We start from the raw sequence: 19364 nt of genomic DNA on the forward strand, positions 1-19364 counted from the left end.
TTATTTATTTAAAATTTAATAATTATTTAATTTATTTTAATATTTTAATATAATTTAATATATTTGAATATATTAAATGAAATTTTATATTATTATTATTATTGTTATTATTTTTTTTTTATTTAAATAATTTATTTTTATTTTTTAATATAATTATTATTATAATATATATCATATTTTAATAATTATTAAAATATAAATTATATTCTCTAATATTTAAATTTTAAATTAAATTAGATTATTATTAAGGTGGTGTAGAATATTTTTAATAAGAAAGAAAAGTAAATAGAAAGATATCTATTAAAATGATTTTAATAAGAAAATAAAATAAAATTATATTTATTAAAATTACAAATGAAATTTTAGAAAAAGTTGAAAGTGTAAAATGAGAGGTTAAAAAACTAAAATGAAATTTTTGGAAGTGTAAGATGAGATGTTGGAGGTGTAGGATGCTTCTTTTAGTCCTAAGGCCAGCCCTGACCTTTTCTATAGGTAGACCCATTTTCTTTGACCCATCCCTGATGGGGCTTTTCTAAAGCCTCTAGCCCAAAAACCCCAATGAATGGGATCTGATTGAATTAGGGTCGGGTTAGCCCCGTAGTCCACAACATCATCTAAACTATTCTCATCGATGAAGAAACATTTGCTTAAGCGCTGAACAGCAACCGCAGACGGCAACACAGAGTTGACGACAGACAGCGGCGCACGGGGGACGACAGCATACAGTGGACGACAGCACAAAGTGGATTCAACGGCTTGACGGCAGCGGTGGTACAGGCAGCGAAGAAGAATCAAGGTTAGCTTCTTTCAAATACTTTCCGTGTTTTTTTTAAGGATTGTTGTGACCCAGTTTTCAGTTTTCCTATGAAATAATGTGTGATTTATGTACCCTTTGACAAAAGGATTCAAAGGGTGGGAAATGGTGATAATGATATAATTTTTTTGGACAAAAGACATCTCCTATATATGAACCCTTAACCCGTGCCTTCGTGGAAAAAGTTAAGGGTTATGTGGGGCATAAGAGGGTAAAAGCTGAAATGTTTGTGAAATGTAAAATGCTGCTTCTTTACTTTAAGATGCTGCGCCGACTCAACCTTTGAGTTATAAATTTTATAATGTTATAAATTTCAGAACTGAAGATCAAGGTGCCTAGTCCATGAAAACAGACCTTTCTCTTCAATTTTCCACTGCCAGTGCTCTTTTTGGCCTTCTTTCTCTTAATTTTGAAACCCTTTTTCATGCCAACATCAATCTTAACAAGTAAAAATTTATCAGCAGTTTTGACATGAATTGAAAATAGATTTAACCGTGTTTTTTTGTAGTTGTAACGGTTTTTTCTTCAACATAGGAATATTGTAGAAATTCTTATTCTCGGTTTAGGAGTCTCAATTATCTAGCATGATGTAGGCTTACTGACTGATGTAGGCTCTTGTTATATTTGTGCCAATTTCAATCCCTTTACTTGTTTTCTCTGTATAATATCCTACATTATAGGAGAAATAGGATAGCAACGTATCATACAAAAATTGGCATATTAATGATGTGTTTAGGACTGCTGGTGTGGAGTAGTTTTTACTAAATAAAATGTTTTTATATACCTATTACTTGTTATTTTGTGATGTTTACTTTTTATTTGTTGTTCTTACTATTTTGGTATAGTTTTAAACCATGATTTCAGTGATTAGTCATAAGGCAATACAGTTACTTTTATATAAAGCTTATAAGTTTCCCATGGATATGAAACAGTGAAGTTTTCATTCCCTTTGCCTATGCAGAAATTAAACTTCTGGATTTCTTTTCTTATTGAATTTTAAAAACAAAGAAAGGTACTACAAAAATGCAGCAGATAATCATCAATGCTAATATGATAGGCAACACAGTTATGTTAAAAACAAGTACAAAAACTTTATACATTAAACAAATAATTTCACTCCAATTCAAGCTATTAAATTCCTTTGGGATTTTATTCTATATGGAATAGATTTATTCATATATAGCATTGTTTCCCTGTTACGAATATAGCATTGAAACTCTTCCATATGTAAAAGATTAGTCAAACTCTTATGTTAGAAATATATTTTGTCCTGTACATGCACAAACACATGCATTTAGCAAAGTGATTTATAGAAATATATTTAGAAAGTACTGATTTAGAAAAATGAAAAAATCTTTGTTTTCTTATATTTCATGAGCTTCACTTTTTAAAACCTTTTTCTCTCACTCCCTTTTGACTTTGTCCCTATGCATTTGTTAGCTCTAGCAATTAGTGCTTAGTTGGATTATATTTCTTTTTCTAGGAGTGGAAACTTAGTTGGATTATGAGGTCATGCGTATGATGTCCTGGCCTTTTTGTTCATATGTAGTTTAATAATGGAACTTGTGTTTTTCGTTCGGTCCTCTTCTCGGAGCTTCGTCCATAAGTGCTTGAGATATTATAATTTTGATCAGAATGGGGTAAAAATCAGAAATTGAATTCAAACGAGAAGTTAAATAGGGTGGAGCTTTTCTAGGACTTGGACAATAAACCACCCGATACAGTCCCACCTTATTAAGTTTCCAATAAGCTGAGAATTGCTGCATCTTTCTTTGGGGTTTATATGTGCATTAGTGAACACCTGACCTTCTACTTGACGGTTTGTTCATCGAATATGTAAGATAACACTATGTTGTAAGTTGGGAGTGGTTTGGTAACTTTGAAAAGGAAAGTAGTGTCCTATTTAGACTTCAGTTTTTGGTGTATCTGGTCAGAGTCCTTTCCTACACCCCCTGGAATTTTGAGTTGTATAATGTCATATACAGTTTCCTTGACCAAATATTTTCTTTACTACACGCAGACGTGATACAGTTATGTTAAACAGTGCAAGGGTAAAGAGAGTAAATTATCTCCTTTTACATCTGTTTTCCTCAGTGTAATTTCTATACATGGATATGTTTGCGATAATTGAAATTTCTATACATCAACAAGTGGTGGTGACACGATTAATAACATGTGTTCTTAGCATGTTGATTCACTTTGTTTTACGCAGATCTGTTTCTCTTTCTGTTTCTGTAGCTCTGCCATGCTTGCATTTTCGAGAGGCTTTGTTTCCCGTTTGCAGCGCTTTGCCGTCAATTCACCCTCATCACTCCGATTTCTTAGTTCTGATGCAGAGATTCAGACTCGGATTATTGATCCAAAACCTGGTTTGATGACCCCTGATTCCAAGCGAACTGGGCTTATAGCGGTAAAATGTGGAATGAGTGCGCTTTGGGATAAATGGGGTGCTAGAATCCCAATCACTGTGCTTTGGGTGGATGATAACATTGTGTCTCAGGTTAAGACCCCAGAGAAAGAAGGTTTTTGTTCTCTCCAGGTACACCTCTCTTCCCTTCTAGTTACTCATTCTAAAACCTGTTTTTCTCTTCTAGTGTATTTGTTGTCTGTATTTGGAATTTAAGGTTCACCTGAGTAACATTAAGTTTGTACAGAATGGTAACAACCATATGTCTGTGGTTCACTTTTCCCCGGATTTGCATAAGCAACAACTTTATGGACTTGTGGTGCCTTATAATCTCAAAGAAATGATAGGAAAATTAATAGCCAGTCTAAGTCTCAATTTTTTAGATAGTGTACATTCTTGGTGGAGTTCTATGAATAGATGTACATGAACAACTGCAGTTTAATGCACTAGGATGGACAGAAATGATAATTAGAATAAGCCAATATTCAAGTTGGTGCAGTCATTACTGACAGTTGACTACTGTTCATTAAAGATCGTTAGATTGTTTTGGGTCTGTTTGCAGCTTAGAACCAAATAAACAAATTGGATTGAAAGCTGGCTCAATTTAATGAACTTGTTTAAGAAAACGGGTTTGGGTTATTAAACTGTTTAAGCAGTTTGAATATTTTGTGGTGTGGTCCATTTAGCTATGCCTTGGTTTTTACAGTGATGTTTTTAAGCGTTTGAGTGTATCTAATTATAGACTTTTTTTGCTGTTTTGTTTCTAGTTAGATTGGTTGTGGACATAAGAAGGAAAAACATTTGACCAAGCCTGAAGTTGGTCATTTTAGGGCGCAAGGAGTTCCAATGAAGAGAAAGCTTAAGGAGTTTCCAGTGACAGAGGATGCACTTCTTCCTGTTGGAGCATCACTTAATGTTCGCCATTTTGTTCCCGGCCAGTATGTTGATGTCACTGGAATAACCAAAGGAAAAGGTTTTCAGGTGTTTTTCCCTTTCCTTCATGTTAAATATTGTTTTTATCTTTTTTTCTTTAGAAGTATATTACTTTGTGCATGTATGGAAGTTAATAGATGTATCTGTGCTTTGTTTCTGTGTATTATCATGTTGTTTTCCTTTTATTTATATTTTCTGTGTACTTGCGGAGAATCCTTCAATGTGAGTAAAAAAGGCACTAAAATGGTCCTCCAGTTTTGTGGATCTCTTCAAATCATAAGTGTCAATTTTAAATATCATTTTTGTTTCCAGGGTGTGATGAAGCGGCATGGATTTAAGGGAGGTCCAGCATCCCATGGTGCTTCATTGTCCCATCGAAGCGCTGGTTCTGTTGGTCATATAACTGGTCCGGGAAGGGTAAGTTGTGCTCTTTTAGATCGATATGTTTGTTTAGTTCCTTGAATAAATTTGTTAGAATAATTATCATCATTAAGCCTAAGTAGGGTGTAGTGTGTTAGACAATCTATTAATTGTACTTATAGCAGTACCTAATTCTGCACTTAAGTGTCTAGTACAGTCCCTTAATCTTCTATGTACTATTGACTCAGTTTTTCATTATAAATAGAAGATTATGAGAGGAGTCTCTTAAAGCCCTTGAAAATATATTTCTCAGTTTTTAGTTTTAAGTTAGTAATTCGGTTACAATAATTTTTGCTCGAAGATTGATTAAAACATGCTTTATATTACCCTTCAGGTTTTTAAACCTAGTTTTTAATTGTACTTATAGCCGTACCTAGTTCTGTACCTAAGTGTCTAATACAGTCCCTTAATCTTTCATGTACTATTGAATCAGTTTTTCATTATAAATAAAAGAATATAAATAAAAGATTATAAATAAAAGATTATGAGAGGAGTCTCTTAAAGCCCTTGAAAATATATTTCTTTGTTTTTAATCTTAAGTAAGTTAGTAATTCGGTTACAATAATTTTTGCTCGATGATTGATTTAAACACGCTTTATATTACCCTTCAGGTTTTTAAAGGTAAAAAGATGGCTGGGCGAATGGGTGGAGAACAAAGAACTGTTAAAAGTGTATGGGTCTATAAAATTGATCCAGCAAGGAATTTGATGTGGGTGAAAGGCCAGGTAAATTCTTTTTTCTATTTTTATGACATTCAGATTAGAGCCTAAGGGTAAAAAATATCTGCTCGTAACATCAGACATAGCGTTGATGTCTAAATTTTTTCCTGAAAATTCAAATCAGAATCAATTCACATAGTAATACTGCTACAGAAATTTTAATTTGATGTTTAAGCTAAATTACTTACGCAAATTTTGTGGTGATTTGCAGCTTTATGGTTCACAGTTGTCTATTAAGTCACTAAAAAAATTGGATTTTGGCTTCATTAGCGATGACTTATTTCTCTTTGTATGATGTGCACAACAGGTCCCAGGAGCTACAGGGAACTTTGTTTTTATAAAAGATGCTGTATACAAAAAACCTGACATATCTCTGCTTCCTTTCCCAACTTACTTTGCCCCAGAAGACGAAGATACTGATGATTTGAAACCATTGGTTGCGGAGCTAGGGGATGTGGATCCGTTTATCGTTACTGATTAAAAAGAGCTGGTTTTCATGATACGTTCACTTCTGCATTCATGATTTCTGAGTATAGATGGTAAAATGAGATTTTTGAGGAACCTTTTTACCTGTCTTTTACGGCAATGCTACAAATAAGTGTGGAGTTTTGGAATTAATGTATCATACGATTTATTCTAATTGAATCGTTTCCTTTTTTAGGTAATATAATTGACATTATTCATGCAGCGAACACAACTTCTAACCCGTTTTTCTAGATTTAAATGTAGTCTACTTGATGGTAAATTCCTTACTCATTTTCTCCTAGGTCCATGATCAATACATTCGATGAAAAGAGCCCAGAGTTTATTGGTGATCATAGAATACACTTTGTACAATCTATTGTATAAATTTTATATCATGGGCCTAGTTAGAATTTGGAGAATTATGAAATCATCTCACATTTAAGATTTTCTTGGGTTAAGATAGTCTGTTAGTTATAGTTGTTTTGAAAATTTTTAAGTCTTTATATTTTTATTGTCTTAATTGAATTTCTATTTTTGAAAATATGTAATAATTAAGTTTTTCTGCTAGTATTATACTATCAATGGTAAATGTAGGTGGTATTAAATATGGGTTATGTGTCAGTTGTGATTCTTTTATTTTCTTTTTAATTTTTAATTTTTTTTATAAAAAAAATTTCACATTTCAAATTAGTATTATAATTATTATTTTGATTCAATTCAAATTTAATTTCTGTTTTTATGTTTAACAATTTTACCTTTAAAAGATCAAATTTAACTTCTGTATAAATATTATGAAGATATTTTTATTAAATATTTTAAATAAGATTAAGTTTATTTAAATTTATATTTTACATTGAATTTTTATAAATTTATATTTTAAATACTTGTATAATATTACATATTAATAATTTCTATACAAATGTTATAAATAGTTTAAAAATAATAATTTGAAATAAACATATTTAAAATTTTAAAACAAATTTTAAGTAAAATTTAACGTGAAATATGAATTTAAATAAATTTAATATTGTTAAAAATATTTAATAAAATTATCTTTATAACATTTACATAGAAATCCAATTTTATCTGAATTTGAAAAGGATTAAATTGTTCAATTTAAAAAATATAGGAATGAATAAGATCAAAATAAAAAATATATAAACAATTATGAATAAAATTAAAATAATAAATATATAAACTATTATGATTGTGGTAATTACTTTGACACGTGACTTAATATTGACTTAACATCCGATAAAATAATTTTTTTTAAATAACATAATAATAATAATTAAAAAGATCAAAACAAAGTAAAATTTAAAAAAAGATTTAAACTCTTTTGATGGTCCTCGTATTTGTAAGAAAATCTTAAGTGAGTCTTCGTTTTTTGAAGTGTCAAAATTTGGTCTATATACTTAAAATTGAGCCAATTTATGTTGATGTTAATTGTTTGATTATATAGAATTTTTATTTAATTAAAGAATTATGACATGACAAAATTGAAATGATTTATGTTAAAATAATAGATTAGGGATTGAAAAGGGTAAGAGAAACAGTGAATTGAAAAGAGAATCAGGGATTTGAAATTCAAAGACCATTAACCACCGCGCAGGCCATGAGCCTCACTGCAGTCCGAGCTCCGCCGGCGACAATCACTCATTGACTCTTCGTGTTCTTCATTGACTGAATTTATTGTGACTCTGCATTTATTGATGAGAAGCCAAGGATTAACAAATCAATGCTTGTAATGGAAAGTGATTTTACTATGCTTTTTATGGCAGAGCTAAATGAGAAGACAAAGGTAATGTCAAAACTAGTTGAAGAAGATGCAGGTTCCTTTGCTGAACGTGCTGAGATGTATTACAAGAAGAGACCACAGCTTGTGAGCATGCTTGAAGACTTCTATAGAACGCATCGATCATTAGCTGAGCGGTATGATCAAATTGCTGGAATTCGACTGGAGGATCCCTTTTCTCCACTCAAGCATCATCAAGAAGAGGAGTATGAGGAATTTGAAATTGATGATCCCGAGTAAGAAGAGGACGAGGATTCTAAATTTGATAACTGTGTATAACTGGAGGAAGTTCAATTTGTGGCTGCAAATGATGTGATGGAAATTGAGAGACTTGGTGAAGAGAACAATAATCATAAGGGTCAGAACTAGCAGAAACAAGTTTACAAGTTTATAAATATTTTATTTGTAGATTTGTGATTTATTATTATAGTTTTCTCAATGCTAAAAAGAAGGCTCGTGGGCTAACCCTAGAGCTTTGTGGATATTTGGCTCTAAGGGTTTTTTCAATAAGAAATTTTTTTGGGTGTTGCTCCCTCCACCACTCCAAGTGTTTTTGCACTTTCCCACTATTTTCTTTTATTCCAAAAATACTCTATACCTCTCTATTATTTTCTTTTATTCCAAAAATACCCTACATCTTCTCACTATCCTCAACAATCTTTCTCTTTCTCTCTGCATTAATAAAGCATTCATATGGCTTAGATTTAAACTTGTGATATATTGCAAAATATAAAATTCAGAGGAAACTTCAATATTAGTGTTTCTACCACTTTCATTTTATAAACTTAAAAGTTAGATGCAAATACAAAATAATAAACATAATAATATTAATAGTAAATAATATATTATTATTATTATATACTAACTTTATAACGACGAAAGAACTAAATAAATTCCAAATCTTTAATAAATAACTTTTCTTTTATATTTTAAGTATTTAAAAATATTTTTATATTATTTATCTAATAAATTAAATACTTTATTCAAGTTATTTGAGTCAAACATGTCGGTAAGTTAAAACATAATATAATGTTAAAATTATATATATTAAATGTAAAAAAAAACACATATATATATATAAACATTTTTCTAGAAATTTAGAACAAAATTTTACAATTTATTAAGTAATTTGAAGAAAAAAATATATTGAACAGTGAAAATAAGATTGAATCAAACTTATTTAAGGGAAAGTGTAAATAAAATTTTGTAATATATCACAAGTTTAAATCTGAGTCATGTGAATGCTCGATTAATGTTGAGAGAGAAATATAAAGATTGTTGAATATAGTGGGAAGATGTAAGATATTTTTAGAATAAAAGAAAATAGTAGAAAGATGTAGAGTATTTTTAGAATAAAAGAAAATAATTAAGAAGTGCAAGAGTGGAGGGAGCAATACTCAATTTTTTTTTATTCTGTGGGTTTTCTTTGGCCCGGTCAGGGCCTATCACTCTGGTTAAAAGAGAGAATATTTTAACAGAAACCGGAGAGGTAAACTTTTTTCGTTACAAGCAAAAAAGGGTGAAAGAAAAAATGAACCTACTGCTATATGTACCTAAAGGATTAAATAAAATCAGTGGGCTAAGAATAATTTTTTTAGTGAAGAGGAAACAAATACTTTTATTTTCTTCCAACCAAATACTTAATGTGTTGAATAAAAAATTGGTATAAATCCATTAATATAAAAGGGAAACAAGGATCGCATGTATAGACACTTTTCACTTAAGAAGTAGTACACATAGTTATAAAAAAACAGGTCGTATCTCCTGAACCAATTACATTGTTTTGCCATGATAGATGAGCACTTCAATGGGAATAAAGTAATGTTAAGAAAGTATAATGAAGTACTGGTAATTGAGAGTAGTGAATGAATCGTATACATCTCATTCACGAATCACGATCTCGTTGCGCTGAATTTCGCATATTAATAAAACAAAGCAAAATCTTGATTTAGTCAACATTATAATGCCAAATAATTCAGGTGCGCGTTCTGGAATGTGTAGCTGGAAGCATATCCACTCTCCATCAACATATATCCGGTGCAGGTACTATCACTCCCTTTTTCTTTATCTTTAACTAAATTCTTAATAGATATAATTTTTAATTTAATTATTTTAAATTCTTTTATGTGTCACGTTTTAAGATAAAATTTAATTTCTTTATATTATTTTAACACATTTTATTTCAAATGTTAATATGAAACTTTATCCAAAAAAACAAAAAGATAATATTTGTTAAACTAAAATAAAAATATTAATTTATGTGAAAAGTTTGGAAATCAAAATATATTCATTTAAAATGTTTGGAATATAAACGGATTTTAATTTAGCATCCTAGATAAGAACTACAAATATTTTTAGCCATAAACTAAATACAATATTAAATTAATAATGTTTTTAGTTTTTAAATTTTGATGACACTTTAATCTTTAAACTTAAAAAATAAAAAGTGAATAAATATATTTCTTTTATAATAAATTTTTTAACAGTAAGTTTTAGATTTTCCTTACACTATTTTACATCTTCCAACTCAAATATCATACAAAATGAGTTTAACACATAAAAATAATTAATATTATTAAATTAAAATATATAAATTTATTAATTAATATTTAAAAATTGAAAGTTAAAATATATCTAAAATTTGAAACAATAACAAATTATAATTTTTGTGTTAAAATATTATTATATTACTAAAATCAATAGAAAAAATTATAAAAACTTTTAACGTTACATCTTTGTTGGTGGTCAAAGGATACGAAGGAAGGATTATATAGTTAATTAATAAATATACGTAAATGTAAGAAAACATATAAATACGATCCTGGAGGGAATAGAATACGGAAGAATTTTGACCCACCTCACTTCAGATTCCCTTTATTATTTTGGGACTTTCTGCTTTCCTATGCAGCGTGGATAATACAAATTAAATTTAGGATAAGTAGTTTTATTAAATAAATGAATAATATGGTAGACAAAAGAGTAAGACGTCGTAATTTTATAGCATTTTCCAATAAATAAGTCATGTGTACCGATGATAACTCAAAGAAAAGTTAAGTACTTACTATTGAAAATCAAATAATTGGTATATATTATACTCATTATTACATCATTTAATAACCTGTAATTAAAAGTTTATTTCTCAAACTCATCATTATTCTTCTTATTTGTAAGATTTAATTAATGTCAAATTTATCATAGATTTAATTATTTTGAATGCAGTCTTTATTAAAAAAAATATCTGTTGAATACTGAAAATTTTTATACTTTTAATTTTTAAAATTTTATTATTATTTTGATCATGTAGATGTTATCTTTAATTTTTTTCATTGTTTTGATTGTGTAGATGTTATCTTAGTCAGTCATTTGACTAACTTATTTCAATGTCTTAAAAATTTTAGTTTTTTTTTTAAGATAAGTCGATATTTAAGTTAATATAAAATAATAAATAACTTTTATTATTTTAATTTAAAACATATTAAATAACAAAATTATTTTACTTATCAATAAATGTATGCACAACCAAAGGATTATGGTCACTACCACTATTGATGTAACTGATAATAATATTTTTTTCGTTCATGTTTTTAAGTAAACTAAAGTAATAGAAATTAATATTTCTCATTTTACATTAAAAAGATCAAACAAAACATATCACTCAATTAATATTGTATTATACCTGGAACCAGCTGTCAGACAAACTAATCAGGAAAGGTAAATATTATTAATGATCAATTAATACGTTTAATGACCATATTAAATGCAAATATACGTTATTTATGAGTGATTGACAAGTCATATTGCACAAGAATATGGTATTAATGGACAATTAGCAGGTATATTAACAAGTATTATTGGATTTATTGCCATATCAAATATGAATTAATGAGTTTGATTGCCATAAGCACTATAAATATAGGGTTAAGGTCCATGTAAAGACATTCTTTTCTATCCTAATAAAATATAGACCTCTTTATGAAACATATCTGACTTAAGCGTCCCTTAAAAACGATTGAAGATAAAAAAAAAAAGTAAAGTAAGGAAGGACGACCGATCCTAAGAACAATTTAACCGAAACAAATACTTAATAATAAATATTTTTAATAAAATTTCAATTAAAAATTATCAAATATTTACATGAAAGAATTAATCAAATAATATATATACGAAGAAAGTTATCTGGAACTTTCTTGAAGTGGAAACTTATGTCATGTTTGCATTCATCCATAGAAATAAAAGATTGCAACACAACGAAGTGTTTAAAATTAAAACAACACAAAGTGTCATCTATATATACACACTTCATATACGTTCTAATAAAACACCATCCCCCAATCCACTTACCCCTCTTAAAAGACATTGAACACACTATTTTTTTTTTATTTCATTCCACCAAGATATCATAAAATATCCAAATAATTAAATAATATATTTTAAACTTTTTCTTTCAAAATTTACGGTTGAATAAAAATATAATCAAATCAATATATATATATATATATATATATATATATATATATATATATATATATATATATATATATAAGAACAAATTTGATCTCATAAGGTAATTTTATGAAGTTTGGGTTAAATTTAAAATTAGTTTTTAGATAATTAGAGAATAAAAGACACTCCTGATGAAGTTAAAACAAATGCTGCTGCGTAAGAAATTGTGCATGTCTTGTTTTTGTCTTAAAATTAAGTTATGTGGTATAATATGTATATACGTACAAATTCCTAAGGTCACGTTTTGTTTTAACTTCATTCATTCATGACTCTTTTTCTAGTTTGTCTACCTACCACTACTTTCTTTCCAACCTTTCCCTACGGTGTCTTCTTAGATCATTCTTTGTTTCTTTCAGCCTTCTTTTTACACTTCTTCAGAAATCATTATCTTTTCATTTAAATTAAAACATTTGTATTTATTTATTTAAAAGCTATTATTGGATAAATAGTTCTTTTGCTAACTAACTCCCTAAACATGTCACAGTTTAGTTTCTTTAGTGTATATATACTACAATTTGTTTCATGTTAAATTTTGTAGCATTATTTCGTTTCTTAGACTTAGCTTGTTTGTGACAGATTAAAATGGCATTCACTTGCATGGATTTGTGAAAAAATGGCAAGATTTATTGTTTTTTTATCAATAGTTTAAATACTTCGATTCATGAATTTATAATTACCAGTTTTTTTGGGATAATGTTACGTGTTGTAATCGATTCTTAAATCTCTTTAATTGATTTCATGTTTATGCTGGTAAATCTAAAATATATTCTAACGTGTATGTAATTGGTTTTGTATGAATCTAACAATAGTGTTCTATTGTAACAAGTTCGTGTTCATTCACAGCGTGAGGTTGAAGATGAAGTCGCAACGAGTTGGAATAGATTCCAATATCATGATATCTGATTCCAATGTGAAGCGTATTCGATTTCAATATGAAGTGTATTTGATTCCATGTCAATATATCTGGTTCTAGTGTGATGAGCAACGTATTCTACTGTGTTTGTAACTGATTTCACTTATATTTTAAAAAAATTCAAAATAATTTTACTTTTACTTAAATACAAATTTATTTAATTTATTTTATTTTATTTTATCTATTTAGAATGTTTTTTTACCAATAAATATGTTATTAATAAATATTACTTTTATCTCAAATGATATTTTGGTAATTTTTACTTTTTATCAATTAAAACATTTTTCTTAATGATTGTTCTAATCTTAGAAAATTTTTACAAATTTTATTTCTAAATTCATTCTGAATCACCTCAAAATTTCTTAAAAAAATATACAATTCATTTTCAAATCCTCTCAAATATATATATTTCTTCTCTTTCAAATTCATTCTTCAAATAAACATATCGTTAATGCTCTGTAGTAAATTTTATTTAATGAAAAGTAATTTGATGTTAAGCTATAAAATTTAAATGTCAACTTCTCATTAAATTATGTTGTAAAATTTCAATGTTATTTCTCTCTTCAAACCTAATTTTTTGTGAATCTACGTTCAAAATTTGTAATAATATATATATATATATATATAGATATATATAACTTCAATAAATAAGGAAAATAATGTGAAAACAATATTTTCAATAACAAAAATCAAATCGTGAAAAAGCATAACATTGAAAATTACTAATTCCATTAGCCAAGTCATTACTTTCGTGAGGAATCATTGTTTTAACATCACTGTCTATCATTTACTGAAAACTTTTATATACGAGTACACTTTAGATATAAATATTTCACAAAAACTAATATCAAAAGGTAAAATTTACTTATGCATTTTGAATATACCTTCAAATAAAGAAATACGCATGGTAAAGGTGTCGAAATTTGCTTATAGTCTTTAAATTTTGGTGATCCAAAATCTTTCTTAGAAAAAGTAACAAATGAAATTAAGAAAATAAAAAATTCTCTAATGAAAAGAGAAGAATACACGAGAGATATCAAAAAAATGTTGTATAACCACTTTGGAATTTCTCTAGAAGATAAAAAAAAAAAATATTGTGATTGCACTAATAAAAGCTTACTTATTAAAATCAAAGCATATTACAATTATTAATTTATTTATCCTTTGATGCCATTTTTCACTACTTAAGTGGAATCCGTCGTGCCTTCTATAAGAAATAATAAATATTCGAATCTATGGCCTTCATTCTAAGTTTGCTTTAATAAAGAAGAAAATCTCATTTAAATAATAATGAAACGTGTAAAAGCAGAATTGGCCGGTGGAAAATAAGACATTACCTTGTTTTTCGAAGTGTTACCTTTATAATCAATTAATCAGTATTATATATAATATGATATTTCTTAAAATTTATCCATAATGTTGACACTTTATTTTAAGGTAAATATGTTAAAGTAAAGTATGAATTGTACTTTTCGTAAAATTTTGATTTAAATGTACCATCACTGTGAATAACTTTTACGATGTTATTAAATACAAAATGGTGTGTATAATAAAATTGTTTTTTTAACGCTTGTGAGAAGTGATTATGCGACCAACCAGCCTGCATCTATCTATTATGTTGATTCACAGTTTTTTTTTCTATTTATCTTTCTTTCCCTCTCTCATTGTCTAGAGAAATCATTTTTTTTTAATTTCTTTTCTAGTTTGTGTTAGAAAAAGTTGTGCACTATTAAGAAGACTAATGAATTGGTATTGCATAATTAAAAAATCTCATAAAAATTAACTAAATTGAAATAAAAAATACAAAAAGCTGAACAAATAAAAGATAGTTAAGGAAAAGGACACGCATTTTTATACTAGTTTTTTAAGTTAATGTTAAACACTGCAGTGAATTTTAATATCTCATTTATATTAACACTTTAAAGTCTATCCATTATTACTTGAGTGTAGTTAATTTTTTCGTCAAGTGTTTGTAAGAAAAAACTTCTATCAAATACTTCTCTCCTTTTTTCAGAGTCTTTAAAATGTTTTGAATGGACTCTGATTCTTGATTTTCCTTTCATTTTCAAAATATTTTAATTTTAATCATAAAAAAATCTATTTCAATTAATGGCAACTTCTTTTTAAAAAAAAAAAACTACTTTTAGATATTCTTTTTGAGCTCGTTAACATTTAAGGATTAATTTGAACTCGTCTTATATTTTTTAATTATCAAATCCACTCGCCCAGGCTTACATGTACGACGTATCATATATTTTTTTAATAATTAAAACTTTTCAATTACTGGTTTAGTTTATTTACTTTTGTAATAATCATAATTTATTTAAATTCTTGTATTATAATGCCACATTCAGCTTGGACCTAGGTTATCCTAACATGGCACATATAGATAGATAGATAGAAACATTATTTTTAGGTTTAATACTATTTTTTATTCCTGTTTTCATCAATTTTGTTCGATGTGGGACTTATTTTTTTTAAAATGTAGTTCCTTATATCGTAATTTATGTTCAATTTTGTCCTTTTGGTAACGATATTTAAATGCAAAATGTTCACATTATCGATCAGTGAATTACATGACAGGTATTAGTTGACATAGACACATCATCCTTGACACGTCATCATCATCTCTTACCTCAAAAAACCTTAATTTTCCCATACACAGAAACTATAGCCACCACCTAACCCTCGTCGTCACCACCACGTTCACGGCCAGCCATCTTTGCACCTCCATCATCGGACATTTAAAAAACCCTAACCAGAAAGCTTTTGCAAACATATTACGTCAGTCAATAACTGGCATGTAACTCACTAATAGGTGTTGTGGACATTTTGTTGTTAACGATTTAGACGTCATTAGCAAAAAAGACCAAATTGAACATAAATTACAAAATTAAAGACTACATTAAACATTAAAAAAAATGAGTCTCACGTCAAACACAAAGTTAACAAAAATAGAAATCAATAATTAAGCTTTATTTTTACAATAATATCCTTCAATCATTCATTCAGTTTTGAGTAACAATATTTTACATCTAATTTTTACTCGACGGATTTCTCAACCTTTACTTACTATTTGTATTTGAACTGAATTACATTAAGCAATTATAAAGTCAAAAAACATAATGCTTAAATATTTTATATTTTAAAAATTTTAATCAATAACTTTTTTTATCATATTATATTATTTTATTTAAGTATTTTTTACTTCATCAAATCATGTAGGAACAAAAAATACAGTAAATACTTAAGTAATTTTGTGAACTCCCATCATATTTAATTTACTCTCATATTTCACAACAACGAGCACAATGATTCTTTGTTTTATTTTATTAGAGTAATTTAGAATTTTTTAAAGATTTTCAGTTATTTTTTATTTAATTGATATTAATATTTTTTTTTTCAATTTAATATCAAATTCTCGATTAAGTTTTTATATTTTGTTAAGTGTGTTTATCATCATTGTTGTTTTAGAGTATAAGATCGAGATCAACAGTCCAACATTAGATAAAACATTTACAGTTTAAAATTTGTTTCAGAGTACAAATTTGTTTATAACTACTGGTTCAAATTGTTCAGAGAGTATTTATATATCGATGTCAAAAATCTCAAAGTTGATAGTTCAAGTATAAATAATGCAATACAATTATATCATTTATATTTTTATTTCAAATTTATATTTTTAAATTTTAAAGTAAATGTTTTATTAATATTATCTAATTATGAGTCATTCTATGTTAGTCAATATTAAAATTCATTGTCATAATTAATGATTAATCGATTCACTTCCCTAATAGTCTGATTCTTTCGTTCATAAATTCAAATAAAGTCTAACTATCGAATTTGTAACTGAGTGAATGATCATAAATACACGTGTCCCTCTATATTATATAAACAAAATATGTGGTGTCAATAAATAAATAAAACATTTCCGTATGTTATAAAAACAATTTTTTTTTTCTGCTCACATCCGTGTAATAATTTATCATTTTAAATCTACCCTTCATACGATCAGACCCATAGTTTATGAGTAAATTAATTAATAAGTTATTTGTGGGTGCAGAATGTTGGACCAGCAAAAGAAAGTATGCACCGAGTGGCAGAGAAAGAATAGAGAGAGAACAGAGAAAAACAAGTACTGAATGATGATGTTGTATTATTCAAAAAATGTGAGAACTCGCATGTCTGTTATATACAGATTATAATGACATTTGTTATGCTGTAGTAGTTACAGCTGTCTAACAGAATACAACTGACTTATACACCTAATACAGAACTCCGTGACGTAAATGTCCATATCGCCAATGAGTGGTTGATCCATTAATTAAAAAGGAATTTATATTGAATGACATTCATATATTCAATTATATATCTCAATCATTTTCCTCTCTCGTTTCTTTGGTTTCATTATTTCTATCTATTTTTTTCTTGCTTTGTTTGAGTAGGCAAAACGTCAAATAACGATTTATTGTTCTGTGGCAACTCGCAAGCAAACATTATCCATCACCAAACAAAAATCAGTGTTTTATTGGATCCTTGTTGCACATCGACCTTAATTACATACATATTTTAAAGTCTAGTATTTACTATGATTTTCTTGGTCCACATTCACTGATTTGGTCTCTGTTTTTTTGGACTAGTAAATTCGAAAAATGGTTCTGTAGCCACAAGTGGGAAATTTACAATGCTTTTCCTTTGGCCTCTATCTGTGAGTGTCCATGTCAGAAAAGGGTTCAACCTTCTATTATTAAAATTAATTTATATATACGTTGAATAATTGAAATTATAACATTTTTAATTGTTGAAAATTTTCCCAATTAAAAACTACGAAAAATAAATTAAAAAAATAGAGATAAAACACCACGATATTGAGAGTTGATAAAGTTAACTATAATAAACCAAACGACCTTAAAATAAGATAATCAACACAAATTCTAAACCCTAATTTTCAGGAACCATTATTTCTTATTTAATGACTCTAATATGTATATATTTTGATATGCTAAGTTGTTTAATATGTTATGTGTGCTTGTTTAACTATATATAATAATAATGGAGTCTTTACATTATTCAATACATCTACATAATCTATATAAGGATAAAAATGATAGAAACTATAGTAGTTTTATTATTAAAAGCAATTTAATAGTATATCATACAAATATTGTTTATAATTATACTGTAAATATATGTTTTTCTATTTTTTTTCTCTTACAGGTTATCATTAGATACAATACGTAAATATTATTTTCACTTTCTTACAAATTTTGAAATATAATAAGTATTGTTTTTATTACATCAAATAGTTTCATATAATTTAAAAGTTAAATCTTAAAACAGTTTAAATATTTTTTTCTTTTTTTTCTTTTTCACATATGAAGTTTCAGTTTTTAAAACTAACAGCACTCTATAAGGACGATGTATCTATATTAAAATAATTCCTAGATAAGGGATACTTTTTAATTAAAAAAAAAAACAAACTCACATGATTCTATTACATTTAATTAGATTTGATTGAAGATAGTGAGATCTTTTGAAAAAAATAATATTTAACACCAATAAATAAATAATGAACAAATTTATGTAAAATATGAAAATATCACTTTGAACTTAAAATTTTAAATTGATGTCTAACAACTCTAATACTATTATAAAGATTTTTTTAAATAAATATTGAAAATAATCAACATGTGAACAAACTCATAATAAAGATAAAAGGTTATTTTCCACTCAAAATATTAATTTTTTTTATGTTTTTTACTTTTATATAATTCATTTTATATAAAAGAAAACTTGGTTTTGAATTGGACAGATTTTGAGGAGTATGGTCACCACCCATCTTCTGAATGACAAAGAAAATCGAACTTCTTTCATGTCGCAAACAAACAAGTACCAAAGCTGTTATCGCCACACAACATACTTTTCATTTTTCTTTCCATATCTTTCTCACCAGTCGTACACAACTTCTCCTTTGCTTTCAATTCCCAAAATATATCATAAATTATAATATTTAAGAAAATCTATATTTTATTTCATATATCTACTTTCATGTTTCAGACGATAAAGTTGATTAGAACTTTCATATTTAACTAAAAATAAAATAAAACTCTAATATATAAATATTGTAAAAATCTTATCCTTTTCATACTAAACATATAATTTTCTTAGATTGTACCAGTAATATTTATTAAGAACAATGCAATAAAAAAATTTAGACCAATATATCTTAAAATATAAATTCCATTTATATTATAATAATTGTTGTATTCTTCTATTCCAGCGAATTAATTGTTTTTAAATAATAGGATTAAAGTTTGGGTGATGATAGTAATTTTTATATGACTGAGTCTTCGGCATGTATTATCAAATGTTACATATTATATTGTTTCTTTTGT

At 27.2% G+C, this 19364-nt stretch overlaps 1 protein-coding gene across 4 annotated transcripts; it reads left to right on the plus strand.

Annotated features, from left to right (window-relative positions):
• Positions 1 to 514: 514 nt before the first annotated feature.
• Positions 515 to 5976, plus strand: LOC108324942 (50S ribosomal protein L3-2, mitochondrial). 4 transcript variants are annotated; one of them, XM_052875136.1, is made up of 7 exons: positions 515 to 796; positions 1132 to 1200; positions 3053 to 3353; positions 3993 to 4202; positions 4467 to 4571; positions 5186 to 5299; positions 5601 to 5976. In XM_052875136.1, exons 2-7 carry the CDS (start codon positions 1157 to 1159, stop codon positions 5772 to 5774), a joined length of 948 nt encoding a protein of 315 aa, XP_052731096.1. In that variant the 5' UTR covers positions 515 to 796; positions 1132 to 1156; the 3' UTR covers positions 5775 to 5976. The 4 variants fall into 4 exon arrangements, with proteins under 4 accessions (XP_052731096.1, XP_017413386.2, XP_052731095.1 ...); XM_017557897.2 differs by lacking the exon at positions 1132 to 1200 and having other exon boundaries at positions 518 to 796; positions 3027 to 3353; XM_052875135.1 differs by lacking the exon at positions 515 to 796 and having other exon boundaries at positions 1141 to 1260.
• Positions 5977 to 19364: the final 13388 nt, after the last annotated feature.

This window comes from Vigna angularis, chromosome 3 (assembly GCF_016808095.1).
Source record: "Vigna angularis cultivar LongXiaoDou No.4 chromosome 3, ASM1680809v1, whole genome shotgun sequence".
In the NCBI taxonomy this organism is placed as follows: Eukaryota; Viridiplantae; Streptophyta; class Magnoliopsida; order Fabales; family Fabaceae; genus Vigna; species Vigna angularis.